Source organism: Copadichromis virginalis, linkage group LG13 (genome assembly GCF_057382275.1).
Source record: "Copadichromis virginalis isolate Kocher_CV1m ecotype Utaka linkage group LG13, C_Virginalis_male_GT1.1, whole genome shotgun sequence".
In the NCBI taxonomy this organism is placed as follows: Eukaryota; Metazoa; Chordata; class Actinopteri; order Cichliformes; family Cichlidae; genus Copadichromis; species Copadichromis virginalis.
In genome coordinates this window covers 23,466,433-23,492,554 of record NC_140630.1, presented here as the reverse complement: position 1 = coordinate 23,492,554, position 26,122 = coordinate 23,466,433, and the positions used below count along the sequence as shown (strand labels likewise).

The window sequence follows — 26,122 nt, the reverse complement described above, 5'->3', positions numbered from 1 at the left end:
TATTCAGTTCTTCCCGCTAAAGAGAGGATCGCAAAAAAGGAAATGCATAAACATGCTTTAAAGAGACAACTCAACATGTAGGCAAAAGGTAGAAAACAAACAAAACAGATAATATGAATTGATATGTGTTGGTCCAAAAGATTGCCAGACTGAGCCGAGAGCAGGGAAAACTGCAAGGAGGTCTAGTTTATAATTAATACGCACACTGTAAAATATGCATTATGGGATGGATGTGGCCAAATATGGATTTCTGTTTTGATTTTCACTCAGAATAATTGACGCACTTCTTAGGCAAGTCATACTGAATAAAGCACCAGCTCATAGCCTTTGTTGCTAGGAGCGTTGGCTTCTCTGCCAGCTGCCTCTTATTTGTCTTATGTCGAAGACCTGTTATTAAACCAAGTCCCCGTTCATTTTCACTTTTACGTGTTTCTGTTGATATGCATGTGGGCTGAGCTTGTTGAATCTGCGTGTTACCGATACAGTATTTTGTGTAAAGAAAGACATTGTAATTATTCAATGAGAGAAAACAGGAAACGGTGATGGGGGTGGGTGGATTGGGGGCTCATAAAAGCACATAGCAACATTTTTACCTTTCCCCGCAAGCACACATTCATCGAACTGACTGCAAAGATGAGAACACGCCTCATCTCCCAGTGGGCTATTCCCATAAACACATTAAAAAAGTATCTCGCATCTCAACCCCTGGCCTACCCTGTTCACTACTACCACTGCTCTGCCTCACACACACATACACATGCAGGAGAGTTGTGTCAGACTGATTAGCAACCACATCTCCAATCTCTGATTAGGTGTGGAGTAAATGAAGCGCCCCCCTCAGGCATGCATTTCCATAATGTCAGGTAATTAAACCCCAGTGTTTTAATAGCTCAGGAATAGGAAGACTCCCCAGGAGACTAGACAATGATGATAGACTTTGCTGAAAACTAGCATAGTATTAGCTTTCTTTAAACTGGCACTGAAACTACCACTTACACTGTGCTTTTATACACGAATAACTTCAAACTTTGAAAATTTATATCATGCAGAAAGATATACACTGATGAAAATTCCTTTAGTTTAGTGTTTTTTGGCTTCTGAGCTTCTTCTGTGATCTTCAAACATGAACAGAAAAATGTCCCAACCTGGTTACGAGAGGCTGTTGTAGAAACGACGCACATTCGAGTTGCGTGCTTTCTGTTGATGGCTGTCAGATTCCTGAGCTAAACAAAGGCTGGGAGAGCACGAGTGTCTTTTTCATCACAGAAAAACCTGGAGAGGTGCTATTGTAAACATGACAGTGCATTGTCAGTACATCCCTGTTTGAGTTGCTGTTTTTTTTGTTTGTGTATGTTGGTGCTCATATTGTATGTGCACACACATACACACAACAAAGGGCCTTTGATGAAACACATTCTGCAGTGGGAGAGGTTGTGTTTTTTTTTTTAACAACTGAAGTTATGCCCACTCATGTTGGGTGCCCAAGTGAGAACAAAACAGTAATGCTTCCACAGAAACATCCAGAAACTGAGTGAACTCCAGAAATCACTTACACATGTAATCAGACCAACAACAACAAAAAAAAAATCATAAAAGCCACAGGACTTTGCTGTGATTGGATTACTCTCCCTGATAGCACACGTTCATTATCTATTACTTCAGCACAGAGCGTTTCTGAGAAATAATAAGCTTTTATTAGGGAAGCATTGACTGCTAATGATACCCGATGCATAGCTGGATCTGAGGATCATTAAAGGCATGGCACGGTGCATGGTTCCTCCAATATCCGCTGTATGAACTCCGCTTCAAACACATAGTCTACCTTCTTCCAGAAACTTTCAAATTAACAGATGTACTTTAAATCCCCTCTAATCTTCCTTCTCGCGTGTATAAAGAATGTATCTTACGGGGCAAGAATGAAAACAGGTTCATTTTAATGATACTCTCTCAGCTGGTATATCACAGTGACAGTTAACTACCAGTAAACTACAGTAAATGGAGGGGACTCGGCCATTCGTGAACAGCACAGGTCATCGTATGAGTGGTGATGAACTAAATGGTCTGAAAGCGAACAACAGACATCAGTGAGCTACGCTTTACCTCAGGGGTCTTCTACGTATCTACAGTATGTCAGAAGCCTCGTGCTAAAGCCTTCCTCTCAGCTAATGTGCTGGAACAAATTGCTTTAGAAATGCAGCAAACCTGAGACAGGGAGTGTTGACAGCAAGCTACTGTACACTTTTATGGTACATAACACATTTTCTTTTTTGGCAAGTGCATATTGTGACGATCATGTCAGTTATTTGGTGTTTAAACTTGCTGTGGATATGTGATGGTAGTGTCCAGTATTTATGTGACCAAGAACGGCATAACAATACGATCGCTGCTGCCAATATTCTCATCCAGCCAGAATTCACGACAGCAGGCTGCTCTTTGTCAGTTTTTCTTTTCTAGTCTACATAACGTCAGGGAGAGAAGGTGAGAGGACAGCCCCACTCACCCACTGAGGGACTGAAGTGCACAGTGAAAAACAAGGGGATTATTTTTTAATTATTTCAAATTTGTTAATCATGAAAAGCTACAAAGTCCAGAAATAAAAATGTAAAGTTGGAAATGAACATATTAGGTTTTCTTTTAGCAATGCATTCGTGGAAAAACTGAAGCTAAAGCATAGAGTTCCACCAGCTGCAGTTTTATTGGCTGATTCTCATTCAGATTTAGGAGCTATAACTGACAGAAACAAACAAAAAGCACTTTTCCATCAATACAATTTTTTTCTTGGTCCTTCACCCTGTCAGCAGTCAGACTGTTTAATACCCACGCAGGATAAATACTGTCTAAAAAATACATGTGTATCATTATTGCTCCTACTACATTGTAGTGAATTTAACCAATGTGGAATTAAATGAAGTCTATGTCTAAGTTATTTTCATATTAAACTGCAATAAATTACAGGATCTTTTTTTTAAAAATACATTTATGTTATTTAATTTCTTTTTTTTAATTTAAACAACTGAAAATAGGTGCTCTGCAATTGCAAGTAGATAAAAAATAATTACATGTAAATGAGTTGCTGTACACACAACTTAACCTGACATATTTAATCATGTCAAATTAAAGTAGGTACAACAGATTTGTGTAACAAAACAAATGTCAGTTACTTACCATAATTTCCCTTGTAACTGCTTTAATCCTTTGCTCATACAGAGGCTGCTAGCTCGTGGCCGGCTCTGACCTGATGATTGGTTATCTTCGACTTTAACCACTTTCCATTCGTCAGCTTCTTTAAAATGTCCATGTTCAACTACCTTAGTGTGTTTGATTAGGGTTGTTGTTATGTTGTTGGTTCCCCTGTGGTTTACTTTGGGGAACTTCAATTGCAGTGAAAGGCTTCCACACTGATGACATGTTAGCACATAGCTGTGAGTGTACGTGACTATTTGCCTGTGCTGCTGCGTGCTTTTTTCACATGCATGAAAGGGATGGACTCGTATTTCAACTTATGGCAGGTCGGTCACTGGTCCGGTCAAAGAATGCTGGAAATGAGCTCAACCTGGTTATTGTCCGGTTGATTGTTGCATCACTATTAAAACTGATACCTTGTCCTAGTGATAGAAATTTATTTTTGTTTATTATTTTTGCAATAGTGTGAAACTCTAGGCCAAGGTTATATTTCATATACTGCACAGTTACCTACAGCATACTGTTAGTGTTGATTACAGTGGACACACATAGTAGAAACAGTTTATTGCTTGCAAATATATCTTCCAGTAGTACCATAATTTCTTACCGTGTCTCCATCAATTTGTGTGACATGTTCCCCAGAGAGATGAACAGACCCTGCAAAGCCATGACAATATCTGGATTTCACTGTTGCACAGTAGTATACAACTGTCTCAGACTGCACACTACTCTTAATTGCTTTTAATGAATCGCATGTCTTATTGAGCACAACCGCTGTGATTTTGCCAAAGAAAATCCGCCGAGGAGTGTATATTGAGTAGCTGCTGACTGAATCACACATTTGTTGCCAAGTTGCTAATTTGATATTTAAAGAAAAAAAAAACTGCCTCACACATTGATCATTTTTGTCAACTGGAGATTTGATAAACAAACTGTTGGATGACATTCATGTTATATTTGCTAGACGGAGCTATTGAAATGTGTCATTATAGGCTTTTCCTTTCAAAGCCATACAAAAATCTGTAAAATAACTGTTATTATTCGAGCCAGTTTCAGGCTCGTCACGCTGTGATCTCCTGTGCTGTTGAATTATCCATATTTATGTATGTTTTTTACATTTATTTTTACTAAATGCACTTTTTTTCCTTCTCTTTTCAGCAAACTCCAGTCTTCTGGGAGGAGGCGGAGGTGAGTGAACGCTTTTGTTTTTCACTATCGCGTCCCATTGATTGCTCCTATGGTAAAGCAATTAAAGTTGCACTTATCAGATCAGGCATTCAGCCCATCTGTTTCATTGAGTTCATGGCAGATTTCAGTGTCTACTTCAAGTGTCTGTGTTAAATGCGGCTGAATGTAAGGCCAAAATATTAGAGCGTGGTACAGAGCAACCTTGCGCTGTACCACACTGAGAGATGGTCATTACTTTAGCAGCCTGCCGAAGGACATTATCATCAAGGCAATGCTGGAAATCTGAGGCAGCCGATTGTGGTGTGGGAACAATGGTTAGGGAGTGGAATGCTACCGCCCAATCACACGGTTCTTCCTTTGTAAAATTTGACTTATGCAGTGACATGATTGAAATAATCATTCTTTACTGCAGTGAGATGAGGTTTTGGGTAAAATGCACCAAGTTACACTGTTAATTTTTAGTCCCCAGGGAAATTTTTCATATGTAGGGATGGTATGACAATGAAATAAGGTCACTGCTTCAGACTTATATGTTTATCCAGCCACATTAACAGCCTTCAGTTGTATAGTCGGATCATGACTATGACAGTCTGCCTTAGCAGAACTATCTGTCTGATATAACTAATCAAAATACGTATTATAGATAAATTCTTCCCTGTGTTGTGTTTTATGAAGGTCTCTATCACAGCAAACATTTTATTTCTTACGCCACATTTTAATGCAACCATCAAACAGCATCTTCACTGTATCGTATATTGCCATTTTTCCCAATGTGTAGGTTTTTATAGCCTGTATCATTTCATTCCTGTGTTTTCTTTAGTGAGAAAAATGCAGTATTGTGGATGATTGGTTCATCTGCTTTCTTTCTGGGCAAAACTATATAGGTTTTATAATTTTGTGTACCAAAAAGAAAGGCACATGCTGCACCTTGTGATTACGATGCTTCTGCATTTATTCAGTCATTAGGGTTTACCACCTGGCAAAGATGACTCATCAGAAGCAAAGGACGGGCAAAAAGGAAGATCAAAGCCACTCAACGGTTATATGCTCTGTGCACATGGTGTCCATTAGAGTGTACATTGAGCTGTTGAAATCTTATTCGCATTTAATCATGCAGCTTGGAGTGGCCCTTATCTCGTCTGATACATTTTTAAGACTGCAAACTTGCCGTGTAGAATCTCAATCCATCAGCAGCATGAAGAGGCCCTCAGCGCACAGCCATCTTAGGAATTTCTGTGATTGAGATCAGAGGGTCACAAACATGCTTCTCCATAACCAAGCCAGACCCTGTAAAGCAGGTATACTGTCCGCCTGAATGGTGTCTGTCTCCGCTGCGACTCGCGCTATCGATTTGCCGTGTCCAAAGAAACACAAGAAGCAATTCTCTTTGCTATTACATTTTCATTATTGTTATTTTGTGCCAGATTACCTTTTTACAGTTCTTTAAATCCCGGCCTTGGTGATTGATCCAGTTTCTATTTCAACTAATAATAGCTCTGAGGATATTACAGATTGCTCTGTTTCATAACAGCAGCAGCGAAAAACGGAGGCGAATTGGAGGCTGTCAACATGAGAACGTGAGATCTTATGTGTCAGTTAATGTTGTACTTTGCAAGAAAACATTTTAGCTGATTGTAACCTGCAGCTGCGCTTATTAACTCCAGAGGAATTTCTAATTGTAGCAAGTGCCATTTTTTTGAGAGCAAAGCCTCTTTTCATTCCTAATTGACTTCCAGCGATGCTATTCCTAAGTTACTGGCACAGGATACGAGGTCGGTTAACTCAAAAATGACCATGAGGTGAACAACATGTATGTCATACGTCCTTTATGTGTATTTTTAAGAAGAGTAAAGGAAGAAGCCAATTTCCACTTTGCCACAATTTGCCACAGCGGGTAGTCTTTCTGTTCTTCTTTTTTTTTGGCCGTGGTAAACAACGATGACTATAACTAGAGAAAGATTACTATTATCTACCAGGGAGCTGAAATTGTTATTTTCCCCCTAAAACAAAGCACTACACCGTTTGTCTTTTATCTGCATGAGGCCAAGAGGGGTTTTATCTTCCAGTGTCTTTATCACTCGAAGGTGTCTGCTAAACCTGCAAAACTGTTCTCTCTGTTGTCACCCTGCTCTCCCTCTCCACCTCTATCTGCGGTTTGGCATGTGAAGACTTCCTGCCTGGTGGCGGCGAGGATCGATGTGGAGAGGAGATGTGCTCTCATATAGGGTCCTCCTTATCTCCCAGCTGTCTTCTCGGGGCTCTGCAGAGGGGTAGCTTCACAACAGGATGATCCATCATGCTGGCCTCACACACCTGAGCCATGTGTAACTCTTAACAGTTCGGGAAGTAGGACTCTGAACAGCTCAGGAAAACTGGACATAGGCTTTACTTTATTTAAGTCAGTTTACCACCTAGGTGTACTTTGAGCGCCCCTGGCTTTGCATGGTCTCTGTTATTTGGTCTCGTTTAGACGTCTTTTCACAGAAAAAGGTTTTACTTCTCTAGAATGCATCAGTTATTCAAGTGTGGCATGTGGTCACAGCAAAACAGAAACAGAGTTTTGCTGGTGATTGTTTTGTCGCAGTCAGAGTAATGTGAAAAGATGGAAATAAATGACAACAAAGCTCTTTCTGAGCCTTTTTCAATGCACAGGAACGCTGCATTATATTTCTTGCAATAGTTATACAGAGAAACGATTCATAAGAAAAGATTCTTACGCCCTGATGCTCTATTAAATCCTTAGAAATCACTGATGGGAATTTTCTCTGGGTTATGCCTCTTCAGTATTATGTACGCAATGGGGTTAACCAAAATAGCACTGTTATCTGCTTTAGACATGTTGGTCTCACTGGGATTTCAAACATACATAGAGGGAAATAACAATGATCTCTGATAATAGCATCCCAAATAGGGCCTCTGTGAATAGAGGGTAATTATGAATGGTACCAGGTTGCTCTTGTGATGTGTGTCACAGCATGGCTGGATGCTGGATGCTGTCCCAAAAGAATAGACCTAATGTAAACATCACATTGCCTATTTTGCCTTCCCCGTCCCTTTGTCTTTTTTTTATCCACACACACACAAACACAAGCATTCAAGTGCAAACAGGGCTATGCAATGATACCATGAAGCCCTGTGTAGCTGGAGCGGGGGAGCTTCACTTGCCTTTGATGTCTCCATCCAGGAGGGGAATTTGCTCATTAGCATTCTAACCAGAACCATTGCCCTTTTAGCACTAGGCTTTAACTAGACCACCCAAACAAATCGTTCTTCTCAGGTTGGACCTCCTTTCTGTGCTCCAGTCAAGCAGTGGGTCACTGGCATGGCTTGTTGTGTGTGTCTTGGCTTGGGCTAATTCAGCCACGACTGTGGTCACTCTCTCAACCCGTCCAGAATGACACAAAGATTCTTTAAAACAGGGCTAATAACATTAAAAAAGTCTGCATTTTAAGTGAGCCCTAAAACAAATATATATCAATGTCGACGTGGTTATCGACGATGCCTGCGCTACTCGTTACGCAAGAGCCGCGGGCCTTTAGCACTCTTCCTATCCTAAACGCTGGCATGAGTCATGGCAGGTATTAACACATTATAATAGATGAGAATAATTATGTTTGCTGTCGTGGTGCTTACGTCCTTTGTCCTCTTCTGCAACTAAACATGTCATGGGATGCAGGCTCCCGAAGATATGACAAGGCAATCGCTTCTGCCTCTCCTCAGATGTGAAATGATGTGAAAACGCCTGCATGACGACCGCGCTTTACAAACACAGTTAACAGACGCAAAACAAAATGTTCCGAGCTCTGGCCTTTAAGTGAAATATGAGAAAAGATTGCTCATGGTGAAATTATCCGATCAGAAGCGCAGAGCATCATCATCAATACGGATGCACCAGCACTATGCTGTAAATGCAAGGCTGGCCATTATCGCAACACAACGGTTAAAAAAGACAAAACACGTGTTCAGTTTTAAGACATGTTTGAATAATCCTTTGCTGAGATTCCTAAGTGCTCCACTGTGCTTATCTTTATCTCCATTCTTTATGCAAAGAGCTCTGTTTTCTTTTCCTGTCACCTCCAGGTGAACCATTATCCTCTGTCTGGCTCTTACCCGGGGCTTGTTTATTGAGTCGATTGGAGGGGACCATGCAGGGCGCTGTGCGGTTGCAGGGGGAGGGGTATAGGTCGAGATATAGGGTGGTGTTGGGTGACGGTTTGGGCGAGATGACTTTCTGTCCCTTACACAGCTCCCTGGAAGCCCCCAGACTAATCGCTCAAAGATGACGTATTATTCTCATAACTCAAAGATTACACACTATGCTTGACTGATGGTCCTCAGTTCACAGATGGTAGTAACAGCCATTAGCATAACTTATGAGAGAGATAGCGTATTTCCCCATGGAGTAACCTAAATAATGTAAAATGATAAATTGAATGCAAAGATTCCTCAGTCAGTGGGGCACCCTTGGGATTTACTTATCTCCTCATATTTAGAGAAGAGTTAGTTACACTCTGATCTAGGCCTGCCCTGTATTCGTGCTGCAATATTCCATGTTCTTTTTTTAAGCGTGTTCAAAACAGCAGTGATGTACTGTAACTGTATACTGTAGCACTCAGCAATTCTCTCTCTTTATCCGTGTAATTCAGTGACAGCAGTTCAGTAGGCTTGGGTCAGGACATGTGCATGCAAGTATGGGAGTGCCCTCTCACACTGGTTTTAGCCAGTCAGGCTGATTTGAATAATTGAATTAAAAAATATATTTGAATTGGCCCCATTCTTGCATAAGCAAGGAAAGTCATTTTGTAAATTGCACTTACTTAGTGAAATTATAAAGCAACTTAACTCTACAAATCTCAAGTGTAGTGAACTTTTAAGTGAGTGTATGCATTAAAACTGCACTGTGTGCTACCATTGAAGTGTTTCCTTGCCTTTATTAAATGTGTAGCACAGTGTAATGCAGGGGTTATATGCTATAAAGCCAGAACAATCTCCTCGTCTTACTGGAATCTAGATCCGTTTCCTTTTTTTTAAAATCAAAAGTGCTTTTAGTGTCTTGCAGCAAGATGATGAATTATTTGTGTTGTTTGCAACTGCATCTTCACCTAAAGCGTCTCAGCGCGTCAGTCATCATATTGAGTAATTATTGCGTGAGAAGCGTCCTCATGCCGCCAGATCATTTATGACAGAGGTGCTGTGATTTAGAGGGCGTTCCAGTGAAAGTAACAGGACAAGGTTATCTGCTGGACTGCAGTTTGCGATACCCAAATAGTGGTGAAGATAACATTGCCGTGTGAAAGCTTTCGCGTGCCATTTCTGTCTTCCCATGCCACTTCAGAGAACAGCCACGATGAACAACCCCCTCTCTTGCTCCTCATCCTCCAATCAGCAATGATGGATGGACTAATTGATGCAGAGTGATTGGGCCATTTATTTTATCCTACAACAGTGGGTTCCATATTTAGGATTAGCGCTGCATTATAATGGGAAGGGAAGAAGAAATGGCCGGCGAGCGAATGAATCCGAGGGGGGTAAAGAGGGACACTCTGAGGAACAGTTATAAAAAATGTAGAGACAAAAAGAGGAAGAGAGAAAACACTCATGCAGCTGTTACGAGCAGCGTTAACAGGACTGGTTAGTTGTGTAATGCTAAGCTTATGAGGCATAAGGGAGTGCTCCAGAGAGTTTATGGTGTGGTCAGTATCCACGAATAAGAGCGGGTGAGAGGGGCATATAGTTTCCACGTGTCCCGGTATCCCTCGCTCAGCCTATGAATCATTCATCTCTGTCCCCATGTATAAATCAAGCTGCCCGCTGTTGCCTGCGGCAGTCATGTCATTAGCTCGTTGATGGCATCGCTTGATCTCTGGCACTGCAGTGCAGGTGAGGGAAGGGGTCTAACTTTAAACAGCACACATAGCAGAAACATATCAAACTTTGTAGAGCTTTTGCTGGTGGCTGTGGTATAGTGAGCTTTATGGAGCCGTAAAGAAGCATGTTTCCTATGCATGTTTTCTTGAAACTGCTCTCACATCTGCCATCGGGGTGTAAAAATGATCTTTCAACACTGTAATTTGAATGTGCTTTTTGAGAGCACAAGGTTACTACAAGTCTGACTTTGTTGGCCTTTGAGAGTAAAGCAGAGAGAAAATTAGGTGTCTATGATGGAGACTTACACCAGAGGTTCTCTAAAACATGATCACCTATTTTCTATGTCATTTTCAGGCTGATCCAGAGTCTTACGTGGCCTTTTGCCACTAAAGAGTCATTTGAGGTGAAGAGCTTTACTTCTCTAGAATCTCGTCCATCGCCTATTGAGCGAGAAGACTGAGAAACCCCGGAGCCTTATCGGTTTTAAATGCTAGCTCTGCCAGCCACAGAGTGCTGTTACACTTTGACTTACAATCATGGCAAAGTACAAAGTGCATAAAATGCATATAAGCAGTCCTCGCTTTTTTGAACAGTTGTGGTACATACCTTTTGGCGTCCACCTTTCTTTGCTATTGCACACATTTGAATGTTCCTACCTCTGAATCATTTTGTTGCAAATAAATATATGTGATATTACAGTCAGGGCCTCTGCTTCCCTCAGGGTTGCTGTTCTAAACATATTGGAACTGCTTGTTTTACTTCATGTTTCACCCTTGCAGCGTCTCTCTCTGCGTTTTGTGCTCTCTTGCTGTCTCTGAAAGGAGAGATATTTTGCACTCCCACAACATGTAGATTTCAGCTTCTCGGTAATTCACTTGCTTTTGTACAATAATGGATATTCAACCTCGTTTAAGAATCGTCCACCTTATTCTGTCGCCCCTCATTGAACACAACGTGAGAATATCTCCACAGGGCTCAAGGAGCAGGCAAGAAAGTGTCAATTTAGTTCTCTTCCACACTGCATCACACATGACCTCCCCACGTACCCCAAACGTCCCTTTTGTTCACCAGCATTTCTGGGTCACTTGTTAAGATTTTAGACAACTCAGTGCATTGCCAACCACAGTGTCAGAGCACATTTGTATCGTGCACAGGCTTTATAGTGGCCGTTTTGGGGGTGGATCCTGCACAAAATTAAAGGTGCTGTCTGTTTTTGCATACATGTGTCTGTGTGTATTACATATATGCCTCCTATTAACTGTGCACTGTCATGACAGTGGCTGTGAGTCTAAGTGGTACTATGGAAGCATTTGCTTGCATGATGGTATGTCTGTGTGCCTGCCTGAATTTAAACGCCAGTGTGCTTGTGTGTGTGTGTGTGTGTGTGTGTGTGTGTGTGTGTGTGTTGTGTGTGTGTGATCCTTACTCTGGCATAACTGGATGCTGAGTTGTCTTGTCAGTTGACTCAGTGGTCAGTTTTGGTCCTGCTGCCCCCAGCAACGCACTGTGGAGTGATGAGATCTGACAGACGGGAACAGTTCTTAGCAGGGCACTACCCCATCCCATAGTCCCGCCAATCATGGCAAGGCTATTACAAGGACATCAAGAGCTTAGACACACGCTCACAAGTGATTCAGCACTGGCTGACATGCCAATATACCAATCATATGAAACCCTGTCATTTTTGAAAACATTTACCCAGGATTGCATCCTGAGAAATATTTTGTTCCAATAACACAGAAGGGACAAAAGGGAAATAGATAGTCTGAAATATACGTTCAGGTATTTAAAAAAATCAGCCAAACACTGAGGCTCACTATAATATTAAAAAAGGTAAAAAATGAATTTGTGATGACTTTCTTTTAAAGTTTAACAATTAATGTTCTTAACATGGTGGTTCAATTTATTTCCTGTACCCTTTATACTCTTTATATTGTATTTTTACTCTGCCTTTAAGCAGAGCCATTAGCTAACTCTCGAATAAGCTCACTCCTTGAGCCAGCCACAGTGAGCAGAATGATCTGTTTTAACTAAATGCTTAATTTAGCACATACTACACAGATTATTTAATAAAGTCAGCATGCTACCGGTGTGGCCCTGAAGTGGTCTGTGGTATAATTCTCCTTCAGCTTCCAGTTGCTGTTATTAACATGAGACCACACAATACTGATGGGAGGGAACCAAATAGGTGTGGTAGCTGGTACAATTACTAATCTGCATTCTGTGATGTTAATGTGCCATGTACTATTCTGCTATGTTAACTGTTGTTAGCTGCTGGACCAATTCCGTATGGGCTGATTTAGCAAAACGCACACGTGCAAACTGCACGTAGCCGAGGTTTGCATTTTGCCCCACAAATAAACATCCAAAGGCCTGACTGCTCCTGACTATAAAAGTGTACAGTTAGATTAAGGTGGTATATAGATATAAATCCATACACTGCACTGATAAAAATCGCAGCGGGAGTATTTAGGTGAGAATATCTAAATTCTGGCTGGTGGCTGATTAGTGGCACTGTTTTTTTACGCTATCTGTGCAGAAATTGACCCGCTACAGCCTCATGCCAACTAGTAACAAACTGTCAAGCTTTCTGCATCTCTCATGGGGCAGCCTAGTTAGCTGTGTCTGACAGGCCTCTTGCCTACAAGAAAGGTTTGAGTCCAGGGAGGGCAGAGCAAGCTCCAGAGGAAAACTGTCATCTTTTTTTTCAGACCACAGGGAAGAGGAGGAGTTTCTCTCTCCCTTCTTCTCTCTGTCTCTCTCTTTTTCACCCTCCCATCCTTCCCTCTGTATCAGCCTGTTCCCCTGGTGAAGATCTTCACTTTCCCACTGCCTGTTATGCTCCTCTTAGCCTGACTGTGCAGAATAAACAGATGGGTGTCAGAGGATGAAACACCAAGCTTCCCCGAGGAGCAGGGCCCACCGTTTTTTTAACCCACTCGCAGTTTTCTCCTGCAGGGCCGCAGCAGCCATCCCAGTATGCTAGCTGAGAGTGACACCAGGACAGGCAGTTAGACTGAGGTGAAAGACGCTCCATGTGTCCTTCTTAAGGGAAAGATGAGCGTTTATACCACGGGGATGATGCCCGCCACTCCACCTAATCCTCTTTTCCCAGACACTTCATTATCACCTGCATTCTGCAGCTACAGTATGTGTGTGCTGGCAGATCTCTGAGGAAAGCTACAGAAGCTCGCGTAAAAGTGCAGTGTGAGGAAGGAGCACTGAAAAAGCGAGAGAAAGATGAGGAGGATGGCGGTATGAAGAATGACAGTGGATACGCAGAGTAAAAGGTGTGGTGGAGGTGGAGAACAGATGTCAGACATAGTGGGTGGTAGTGAGAGGTAAACAGTCGGCTTAATGTCTTCTCATTTTCTCTCCACATATATCCATATATATATGTATATGTATATATATATTTTTCCCCCTCATTTCAGAAGCCGGCAGGATGCCAAACTGTCACCCCATCAAACACATCACTTTATCAATTAAAGTGAATAAACCATTAGTGGATTTAGCTAAACAGCTAATTAATAAGCATTTTTGTAGGGTTTAAAATTGACAAATTACATAAAAGTAACAAATTGAACTAAACGATCACATGTATTCTAGGAGAAGATGTTAGATAGGACTTGATTTTTCAATGTATACAGACCAATTAATACCAGTATATTTGTTGTTTTCTGTGTCGGGCATGAGCAGAGACGTCTGCTGGGAAGAAGATTAATTTCTGAGTGGGAGAGTGCAGCAAAGCTATTTGAGCCCACTGAAACATGTTGGCTCTCTACTGTGAGACTCGCATTAGCACATGCCATAATTGATGGAGGAGCATACTTAGCAGTAATAATGGGCATGGGCTTTATAGGGGGTGGTATCAAGACATTATTTTCAGAAAGCTCTAATTAAGCTTTTTTGCTGTGGCTTTGGTGCAGCAGCGACTGTCCAATGTCATCGGGAATGCTTTCTCTGATAAACACGCCGCTTGCCAATCGGTTTGTTCTGGGCCTCCAATGTGCAGGGAAAATAAACAAGTTCATCAAACAGTGCGAGACAGCGCTCCTCTCCACTGACTCTAGTCCTGGCCCTGATGAAACGGCAATCAGCTCAGTGCCATTGGGAGCCATTGTGTTTACAGTCAGTGGGTGGATAGACTGCTGCTAGCTGGGGGAGATTAGACCTTTGAGACCAGCTGGGACATTCCCACCACCGTGCAACTCCACCTGTGAAATTGCAAACGAGACCACGTCCCTCCCCTCGACCTCCGTGGCTGGTTGAGTGATCAGCACGACACTGACACTTTGCGAGGTTGGTCACTCAAATTAAAGTGAGACCCGGTGTACACGAGAGCGTGTGACTGTTTTGATGGTGGAGGCGCATGAAAGCAGACACAGCTGTAGGTCAAGATGTGGGTGGGAAGCGACACAGTTGACTTTGATGTCACTTCTCCAACCACTCACCTCCCTGGAACGTTTCTTCCCGACTCAGATTGAAGATTCACTCTTCAAAATTTCCTGCCGCCGTCTTTAAAATAATGAGCGAAAGTTATCACGGTGTCGCCGTTTTTTCGCAGGCCACGTTATACATAAACAGGGTAAACCTGAAGGAAATCCAGCAGGATAGAGGGTAGATGTGAGCCTCAGCTGACAGCCCCTGGAACGTGTTTCTCCCCCTTGGTGGGGCAGCGTAGAAAACCTCACCAAGCGTGACAATAACAGAATGCCAAAACACGGATTGGGCCAAATGAGCTGTGAATGCAAACAAAGTAGCGAATTTGTTCTGTGGCATTTGGGGTAGACACGTGTCCCCTCAGCATGTTAAATACTGCACCCAGTCTAACTGACAGACAGGAAGGCGGTGAAAAATGAAGAATAATTAAGGAAAGACGGAGGAAGAGACAGAAAATGAAGAAAGGCAAACAAAGCAGCAGTGATAAAGCCATGTCTCACACGGTTATTGATGTATATATATATACGTTCTTATTCTAGGATTGCTGCGTTTCTGCAGCTATGCTGTTTCTTTGGATCCCACCAGAGATTTGTCATGCCTCATGGTAAATTTACTGAAGCATAAGCTGAAGCGCTGGAGTACTTGTTCTGTTTTGTTATCCACTGAGAATTTCTTGGTCTGTATATGACTTCATATTACCTCATGAATATTGATATCCTGTAATTTGTGTCTGGCTTACGTTCGGATGCTTCTTTGTGCTTTATGTGTAAAAAATACGCACACACACACACTGACTCTATAATCCTGAGTCTGGCTCAGCTGTTAAATGTTTTATTTACTGAGCCTTGATGAGATAAGAGCCGGGTGTTTTGGAATGTCTGTCTGAGGACATCTCTGTGTGTGTACGCTTCTTTTAAGTGCTGATTGGTCATTTGGCATCCGTCCCTCAACACCAAAATGGACTCTTGGAGCAACTCATGAAGGCTATAAACATAAGCAGCTGATAGCGGGGCTATCTGAAAGAGGGGGGAGAAAAATAATAATCTTGATAATACACATTTATTTTGAATCGTTCTGCGGGGATATTCAACAAATGCATTTTAGACTTTTAAGGGTGTTGCTGATTAGCGAGGAGCTTAACGGTTTGTGGGGAGAGATTGTTGCATATATTTCAGTTTTTCAATCGCTCTCTCTTTCTACATGTAATACTGAGGCAGGCCAGTTAAGGAATCAAAAGAGCCTAACTGCACGGAAAATGGATCTGTGCTGTGTGGCTTGTTAATTCCCTGGTGTGCCTCCTGAGGTGAATCGCTGTCGATGCGGACGTTGTCTTTGATCATTCACAAAGCATGTCGTAGCAAGGTCTGCACAGGCACCCAACAGATGGTCATTAAATCGTGCGTTATATTTTACTGGAGCTTTTTTTACATTCCTGCAAGATCTCTGGGCTTTTATTGCTGCTGTTTAAGATGGCCAGCATGCTGATTGTAAACAAGCTGAGACTTTTTTTTTGCGAATATGCCAATAGAGCCAACAACAATGTGCATGCAGACCTTGCATAATTCTCACTCAGAACGTCCACTGCTTACAGAGACATAACCATTAGACAGGATTAGCCTTTAAATTTTTATTGATTATAGGATGTACTTTTTAAAAAAAGTGTTTAAGGTGTAAATAGTGTAAAATGGTATGCGGCCTGCTCTGAAGAAGCTCACTGTTTTTAGATGCCAACAAACCCTAACAGAACCTTGCTCACCAGCTGAGCAATAATGATGACCTCTGAACTCCAGTCAGCTGTGCTTCAGCAGCTCGCCTAAGTGTCAGTAAGCATCACGGAGACAGTAATCCCTAATTACCTCTGTATGATTGGCTACTGACCAGAAATGGAAATCCACCTTAATGATGTATGTCATCTAGCTGGCATTTAAATTGCTGACTTCCACCAGCTACCGCAGTAAAGCGAGAAACAAATGTTCAAATCTCTTCAAGGTGACTCTGGTCTGGACCTGTGCATACAGAAGCAGAAAGCTTGAGAACGAAACTGCGAAACTATAGGAGGTAATGGAAAAAGAAAATGTTGATGAAGTTGTATGTAATGCAACTTAATCTGCAAACCTAGCCAGCGGTTTTGTGGTTTAGCAAGGCTTCACCGGTTACTGGATCCAACTTGGTGCTGCCTTTGTTTTTCATCGCGTTTCTTTAACACACGATATGCTGTATGTCTCAGCATGCACTATAAGAATGTTATGCAAAAGCAGATATTAGAATTAAATAATTCGGTGTTTAAAGTATCTGTTTTTGGCTTGCTGTAACTGTGGTTTATGCCCATCTGTTTATATTTTTGCACATCCACATTCAGATCCAAGTGCAACACCCTCCTTTAACCTGCTTGAGCTTGAATATATATTCATTTGCATTAAATGCAATTCTATTTCAGTTCAAACTGTTGCAAATGAACTCTTTTGAACACCCATGCAAACTCCTACATAAGCCCACGTTCTTTATTCATTATTTTGTCATGTGAATTTTGCTGCACCATATAGCCTTTCCAGATCTTTTCATATTAGCAGGCAAAATGAGGGACAAAGGCTATGTGTTATGTTAGTATGGAGGCCAAAGTTCCTGACAGGGCAATTTGCTGTCTTTTCTTTTTGGTGAGGGGAGACAATAGACAGCGGTAGGCTCATTCGGGTTCCCTGTGTGCTGCAGTGTGAAAGCAGCTTGGCTTTTTGCCCCTAGGGTCAGTGCAGGGATCTCAAACACCACGACTGATGAGCACTAATCGGGCCTCCTCGGCAAACACAAGCCTTTCTCTGTAACCTTCAAGCCGTGAAACACAATTTCCAGAGGCAGCGGGGAGTCCGGGGGACCACGAAGTCAACAAGCAAATTGGGGGAGTGGTTGCAGAGCACACACAACACACAGTCAGTACATCTGTTTTCAATGTAGCAGCCTGATAAGACCCTGCTTTCAGAAGTAATCCGAATTAAAAATGTAACAACATTTATTTGCCTATATTTCACATTTTAATATAGAAGATGTTTGTGAAAACAACCTTGTTGTAAATAACTTTTTATGTTGTTTGACAATACTGATGTAACATTTATTGATCGTACCAATTAGCAGTTTATAAAAGTGGTTGCTACATAGGATGAACGGTCTCATGAGATCCGGTGCACCAGACCTATAATGAATTATAAATCTAATTTTAGTTCCCCAATGTTTTTAGATTTATAATTCATCCCTCCGGTAATGTTGAAGCTGTGCTTGTGTTCGAGCTTTATTGCGATACTTTATCTTATACATTGACACGTCTGCTGGTTGTCTATGTAAATAAGAGCAGACAGACTTAAGAAACTAATAAAAAAGTCTTGTAAATAACATAAACTAAAACACCCAAAAGGATCATTACATTGTAATTTGAAAACATGCAATAATACTTGCATATTTATTGACCTTCCTTTGAAGAAGCATTAATTTGAAGTGTTTCATCTTTTACATATGAACTGTTTTGATGACAGCGTAGCGTTGACCTCCTTATTTGACAGATGTAACCACCCATACACGAGCAGCATTCCTTTCATTGCAGCAACGACTGGAGCTGATTAAAGAATTGAAATGGTCCATTTAACCCCTAACACAGGCAAGACCTACCTGTGTGATGGTACCATTACTTTGCAGTAATTCCTGCAGGCGGCAGCTTGAATTGATCCCCCCTCAGCCATCAGGAAGTTTTAGTGCTGCTATGTGTGTGCTCAAAGCCCAGTTTAATAAAGCTAGCTGGTCATGAGCAGTTAAACCAGAGGAGAACAATAAATAAACAGACTCGCTCTGTCCTCATCTACTCTACCACCACTTTCTTCTGCACCACTTCAGCCACATGGCGTAAGTGCTGCATGCAGAGAGGTCAGCATGTGGGCATGGCTGGCTTCTATCTGGGTCCGGCACTGACCCTCTTAGTGCCATTATTAGACCAGCACATCTGGGTGAGGGTTTTATTATATATTTATAATATATATATATATATATATATATATATATATATATATATATATATATATATATATGTATATATATATATATATATATATATATATATATATATATATATATATATATATATATATATATATATATATTAGAGATGGACCGATCCGATATTACGTATCGGTATCGGTCCGATACTGACCTAAATTACTGGATCGGATATCGGAAAAAAATAAAAAATGTAATCCGATCCATTAAATATCACGAAAGCACCTCACAAAACTTGCAACACGCTGTAACTCACCTCAGAATGTTAGCACGTCGGAGCAGTAGGCATCACGTGATAGAGCGGCTGTGGCATGCGGGACCTGTCTGGATAGCATGTGGAGCTTCGCTAGCAACCCGGCATTTCATCTCCGACAAAGTTATCCCGAGAGAAGTAAAGCAAGTGTGTAAGTCCATCTCTGAATGTTTGTAAAGCATTCCTGCGTTAAGCTTAACAAACGATATATGGAACGACTGCCTCTTCTCGCTGCTACTTCAATCATGAAACTGCTTAATGATCAGCTGATCGGCTTTTCTGTCGGGAGTCCGTCTCTCTTGTTTGTTTTTGGCCCACTTTGCACCAGAAAGAGGAAACCAGCGGCTGAACAACAGCAGCACGTTTAAGCTTGATAAGCTGTTGTTAGAATGTATTTAATATTACTTTCTACTCGAGGATCTTTTTCTATGTAGCTGACGGCTGGTAACTGTGCAGGGGCGGATCTAGCAAAGTTTAGCCAGGGGGGCCGATAGGGCATTAACAGGGAAAAGGGGGCACAAAGACATACTTTTCTTTCTTATTCTCATTTAAAATGTCTAGCTTTTAATAAATAATTATCCGAATCTTACACCCAAAGTTTTAATTTGATGTAAAATGAATAGAAGTCAATTACTGTATATAGTGACTATTAAGTCTAATATATATACCCTAGTAAGCTATAGTACTTTTTCCTTTGGGAAGGTACCATCTGTGCAGTCTGCAATTTTGTTGAAGAAAGATGTTGAATCTATTTAATATTTCTTGAAAAATAATTGATTTCTGTGCATTTTTTTTTTCACACTGCATCAAATTAAGGTTGATTACGTTGATTAAGCATCATGAGGTGGAGTGTGAGGGGTGGTTCCCTATTTTTTATTTATTTATTTTTGTTGTTGCTGGGAGTTGGAACCCTATTAGTTAGGTTGCTTAATATTTACGCTAAGTACTCTTTAAAATACCAGAATAGGGAGGATGGTGTAGGTTTAAGTTTATTAGATTGATCAGTATTGCTGAACTATGAAATATTTTTTTTTTGCATATAGGTATAACAGAATAGCTTTAGTGTAGTTGTTGTTTTAAACTTGAGTATGAACTTATACAAAATGCAGCAAGATATTTAAAAAAAAAAAACAGTTTTGTTGATTAAAAAACATTATATCGGATTCATATCGGTATCGGCAGATATCCAAATTTATGATATCGGTATCGGTATCGGACATAAAAAAGTGGTATCGTGCCATCTCTAATATATATATATATATATATATAGTAAACTCTAAATAGTGTACTTTATGGGAAATCAGTGTTTTTATTATGTATAAACATGGTGATAGGAATGTGTTATGAGACTGCTGCCACAACACAGGCCATCGGTGGGGCAGATTGATGTTGAGGGGCCTGGCCGATGGAGATAGAGTTTATCTGCTGCAGTCTGGGATATGAAATCTAATCACATGAGTGCCAGGTGAGGAAGAGCAGCCGCAGATGAGCCACTAACGCACACCATCACACTTGTATTCAACAAATGGCAAGGAATTTCTCTCTGCTGGGTTGAGACAGGCGATAAGCTTCAGACAAGAACGCTCTCGCTCCACAGATCTGTCTCTCAGAGGAAGAGGAAGTGAATGAAAGAGGATGGCATTAGAGAGAGAAGAGGGAAAAAAGGTTAGCTATGGAAAACGTAAAAAAAAATCCCGAAAAAACTCTCAAAATACCCGGCAGCCAAAAATAACATACCACCTTGGCATATTTTTTGTTAATTGTACTCTTCACAATATGATCTGGTTTTTCTATTTTTGTTTGAGTGTAGTCAATAAAGGGCTTAAAAAAATCCAAACACTATGTAAGATAACAGAGAGTTAAAAAAAATCAACAAGTTTACATTAATAATGGATTGTTGTTTCTCTCAATACATCCTCCAAACCCATATAAAGCCCTTTATACAAAAGCATTAAACCAAGCTTTACTCACAGCCCCAGGCTTCTGCGCCTAGGTGGTTTGTGTTGCACTCTTTACCTGCACTTCAGCTGTATTGATGCCACAGGTATGATTTCAGTGCTGTTTGAAGCTGCATCCACACAGAGAACGATTTGTTGTTCGTGCATTGCATTGAAGCTGAATCTGAGTGCCTAGGTATCCCTACAGTATATTTACTACCCTGTGACACACAGGCTTCTCGCATGACATCACGTTGCTCGAGAGTTGTCCACCATGTTGGATGTGACCATGTGTTGGATGTTGGAAGCGGTGCCTGAGGAAAGCGGGGAGGATCATCAAGGACTCCAGTCACCCCAGCCATAAACTGTTCAGACTGCTTCCATCAGGAAGGAGGTTCTGCAGCATCCGGTCCCGTACCAGCAGACTGAGAGACAGCTTTTTCCATCAGGCCATCAGACTGCTGAACACGTCATAGACACCTCAGCTTCACTACTGGAACTTCAACATCATGCACTCCACACTGTATATAAATGCCACTTGTTTTGCACATATTCAACTCTGTATATTTTATATATTTTATTATTATTATTATTATTATTATTTTATTTTATTTTTTTACTATTTAATTTGTAAAAATGTGTACACACACACACACACACACACACACACACACACACACACGTAGGAAAATATTTAGTATACACATCCAGAAATGCATACACTATTATATATTGTACATATATTTATTAGTTTCAGGTTGGCCATTCTTGTATTTTGCTCGTTTGTGTTGTTGTGTTTGCACATCTCTGTTGCTTGTGGGGCTCGCACACAAGAATTTCACTCGCATGTGCTGTGCCAGTGTGCCTGCACATGTGATGTGACAATAAAAAGTGATTTGATTTGATTTGATTTGATTTGACACAACCATTGATTCCCAGGGAAAAAGGTACATCCCCTGATTGGCTGATGAGTGGTTCCTGCAGGCTGTTGGCTATTGCTAGAGCCTGCAGCGCCAGAAACCTCTTTGGGCTTGCTTTGCTTGCTAGCAGATTGCTGTGATTGGCTGTAGTTTGCATGGAACATGCCAGCTTGTCTGCTAACAAGCAGGTTAGTGATTAGTAAAACTTGAGAAAGTGTGATACAAACCACAAACGGACAGTGTTCGCCTTCAAAGTAAAAGTTGCCTCAGCGCTGCATTTTAAAAGGTATCTTTGGTCACACTTTTTACAGTTTCATGGCCACTTGGAGAGCAGTTGGTAAGTGTTTGCAGACAAGTTTGCAATTTGCTGTTGACCAAAGCAGCTGTTTGGGGAATTTACCTTTTTATTTGTAATGATTGGTGTTTCTCAGGGGCTTACTGATTGATCTCAATGCCTGTGTGACTTGAGCTTTAGTCACCAGCAGTCCTGCACTGGGACCTACCTACTTCATGTTAACAGTGTTGATGAAGTTGATGAATGTTATTGACTTTTGATGTTGTTTGCTTGCCATGTTGCTGCTGATCTCTTCTGTTTGGATGCAGAGTAAGCTCTCCATAGTTTGAGCCACTTTTATATCATTTTTAAAAAATAGGACCCCTATTTCAACCTGTGTGTATGTTTTTTTTGTCTTGTTTTTTTTTTTTATCTCCTGCATTCTTTCCTACATCTTTATATCAGGGCTCTTTGGTATCTTAACTTAGACACTCTTAAGTTACTGACTATAGCCCAAAGTCCCACATAAGACATAAAATATGCTTCTGTCTAAATGAATTGCTTGGATTTATGACATAAGGTGATATGAGTACCGTACATATACAAGTTTATGTTCTTCCATGAATATGCTTTCCCGTGTGTCTGCGTTTTTATGTATCCATCCATCCATTTATTTTCTACCACTTATCCAATTCATGGTTGCATTGGAGATGGAGGCTCTCCCAAGACATCACAGGGCAAGAGGTGGGGTACAGCCTGGACAGTTTGCCAGTCAACACATAGAGACAGATGACCATTTACGGTCACATTCACGCCCAAATTAGAATCACTGGTTATCTAACAAGCATTTCTTCACACTGTGGGAGGAACACAGAATAGCCTCAGCTGGTTGGTGGATTCGAACCCAGGACCTACCATTTGTTAAATTTGATAAAATGCCGTTTTCCTTTGAAGACTTCAATTCTTATTGCTACTAACTGCTATGTTGTGCAGGTAACAGACCAACACATGTCTCGAGTGGTACACATGGAGCTACCTGCTGCTCTAGTGAAGCTTCACCAGCATGTACTCAGTTTTAAACTTTGGTCTTTGTTTGGATTCTTAAATCTTTGAAACTTGGTTTATTTTTGAACATATAGTGTACCTGCACTTACAAGTTTGATAGTGAGCCCTGAAAGGAATCAGCAACTTGGTACTTTCTGTGTTTTACTTGGTGTAACAGGCAGGAAGTAAAATGCTTTTGAGTGAGGATCACACAGTGTGCTACACATGGCTATGGCACACTGCGCTGAGATTTTTACTGACTTTTATGTACCACATAATAAATACATTTTTTTTTAAATAAGACATATGTGGATATATGTGGTAAATGAAATAAACTCAATGTCAAGATCAGGAGAATCATGAGGGAAGGATTATTTTTCCATGTTATCTTTTCTCACATGTAGCACAGGGGGTGCAGATGCACTCTTCCTTGGTATTAGGAACGTATGTGAATAGTCAGCTAGATGATTAAACTCAGTGCCCTTGCTAGTCCACCTGAAACGCTCGTAGGCGTAGGTTAAACAAATTATTCATATTTTAATAATGTACAACTCAAAGGATGTTATGTAGCCACCTGCCCTTGGTTGGGGCAGCAGCTCAGGCAGACGGCGGCACACACTATCTCTATCTATCTCTACGTCTCAGCAATTCTAGCCTGAAAAACAGTTTTATGCATGTTGTGTCACAGTGAATTGACATAGAAGCACTTGAACAAGGCCGTACTTAACTATATGCTATGCATTCATTCAGCTTCAGGTTAATCTGCAGGGAACCTGGTGATAGCACTGCTAACATTAGCCATTCTCTTTAGATAAATATGACGCATTTCAGCTGTATTTGAAATACGATTTGATTATTTAAAATGTGGTTCATTGTTTTCAATGGCTCCTAAATACAAATACGCTGTTTAACCTCATCCATCGGCTTGAGCTCAGTCGGGAGTCTTTTTCCCCTCCTTAATTGACTAATAAATGATGCTAGCATCAGTAATTGCTATAGTTACAAAGGGCTGAACCAAGAGAGATGATGCATTCATTGTAAATGCCGCCATCATCATTATTAATACTATGGATGTTTACACGTGGGGGAAACAGGTTTAAAAAAATGTTCAACACCAGAAACTCCACTTTGCCGTGTGGCTATTAGGGCCCCAAAAATGTTATGAAACAAACTCCTATTACTCATTGAGCGGCAGGATAATCATTTTGACAGGACTTTTAGATGGAACGGGCAAAGAGAGAAAATTACAAATCTGAGGGAGAGAATCAGCAAATGGGAGATGTCCTCTTTGCCTTTAAGTTCTCCCTCAGTCTGAGACGGGTAATGGGTGCGCAGTGTTTATCCTTTATGAAATACATGTCACAGATGTCACAAAAAGAAAAATATTTAATATTTAGATTTTTTTTTAAATGCAATCTCAAGCTAAAATGGGAGTTTCACTCTCTGAGTTGCGATGTATTATCCTTTATATGCAGTCTTCTGCCCAGTTTCTCATCTCCTGGTCAGAAGAATCTTATAACGCTATTGTAAATCTCTAGAGACCAAAAGGTTCAACACTCCAAAAGTAATGAATTTGTCAGAACACGTTCAGTATGCTGTGCTGTATATTAGCCGTTAAATCCCACTTGCCCTAAGTTCATATATATAGTTTCTGCGAAATGAGTGTTGGAGGGTGTGATGGTGATGATGACCTCTTCACCCGGTCACTGATAAAGCCATCAGATGTCTTTATGAAAGGGCAGCTGGATACTTCTCTTATTTCCTTTACTCGCCCAGCATACCTACCCATCAACAACCACGTGCTCATCCTTCACGCTTCTCTCGAACTGGCGACCCCAGACTAGGATGCAGTACCATCCGTTTGCCAACACGGAGATTGTTTTTCAGCCATTGAAATTTTACCCTGCAAGATCAATGTTGCAGCTGGCCTGAGAGATCCCAGAGAGGACTAGAAGGGGGGTGAGGTCAGGGTTTTCTCCCAGACTCCCTGTGGTGTGTTTAGGGTAAGATCGGGCACTCTGAAATCAGTCTTTTTACTGACAGCTGAGGTTTAGTCTTCAACCGGGGCCTGACAAGACCAGCTGGCCTGGCTGATATTCTTAATATCATTTTACCTGCTGGCTCTCAGCTACTGATGAAACTTTCAACAACTCAGATAACATCTAACTTTGATAAGTTATTTAAAACATGTTTTTCTTTTTCACTCGGGCCGGGTAATTCCTAAACTGCAACATTTCCGTGTTCCCCTTCGTATCTCATTAACTAATCTGTTTATTCAGAGGAGATGAAATTGGAGATGAAGCTGCTTTTTCTGCTCTGCGTTACAGGCCCGACCCACCCCATTGTTCTTTTATTCTCTCATTTTTTTTAATTTTTTTATTTTGCTTGTTCAAAATTAGATGGATGCAGAGTGATTTTATGCTTTCAGCTTAGTAATGGTATTATGCAAAATACCATTACCCTCAAAAGGACACTCCAAAGTGTGGAAGTGGGTCAAGCGCTTATTTTAAAAAGGGGTTATCTGTGGAGTTGTGGAAAAAAAACAACACAAACACCCATGTCTTCCTTACTCTTAGCTTCGAGAGCCATTCAGCAGAGAGGGAGACATTTTAGCTGGAATGATGGTGAGCAAAGGTTTCCTGTAACTAATGGTCATTGTTAGTTTGGTTTAAGAAGCACACTAGACTGAGACATCCAGAGCTCCCATACAATATTTTTCTTTCTTTTTTTCTTTCACTCCCTTCCTTTTCTCAGTCTCGCACTCTCAGCTTGTAAAGGTGCTGTTGAGATTCTGGTGAATATGCCATAATGGAAGCTCTTTGTTTGCTCAGGTGCCGATCCTTCACAATGGGCGGATAATGGAAGAACACTTTAGAGACAGATGTTCCCTCTTCATCACACTCATCAGTGTGACCCTCTTTGAAAGGAAAGGGAGGGAACCGAAAGAGAAAAATCATATTAGACAGATATGCCGTCC

At 41.0% G+C, this 26,122-nt stretch overlaps 1 protein-coding gene across 1 annotated transcript in view; it reads left to right on the top strand.

The window, feature by feature from the left end:
• macrod2 (mono-ADP ribosylhydrolase 2) overlaps positions 1–26,122 on the top strand; it is a 493,575-nt gene that overhangs the window by 186,835 nt on the left and 280,618 nt on the right. Inside the window, exon 4 of the mRNA XM_085478096.1 lies at positions 4,342–4,371. Coding sequence (XP_085334222.1) covers positions 4,342–4,371 — 30 coding nt within the window. The remainder of the gene's footprint in view (positions 1–4,341; positions 4,372–26,122) is intronic.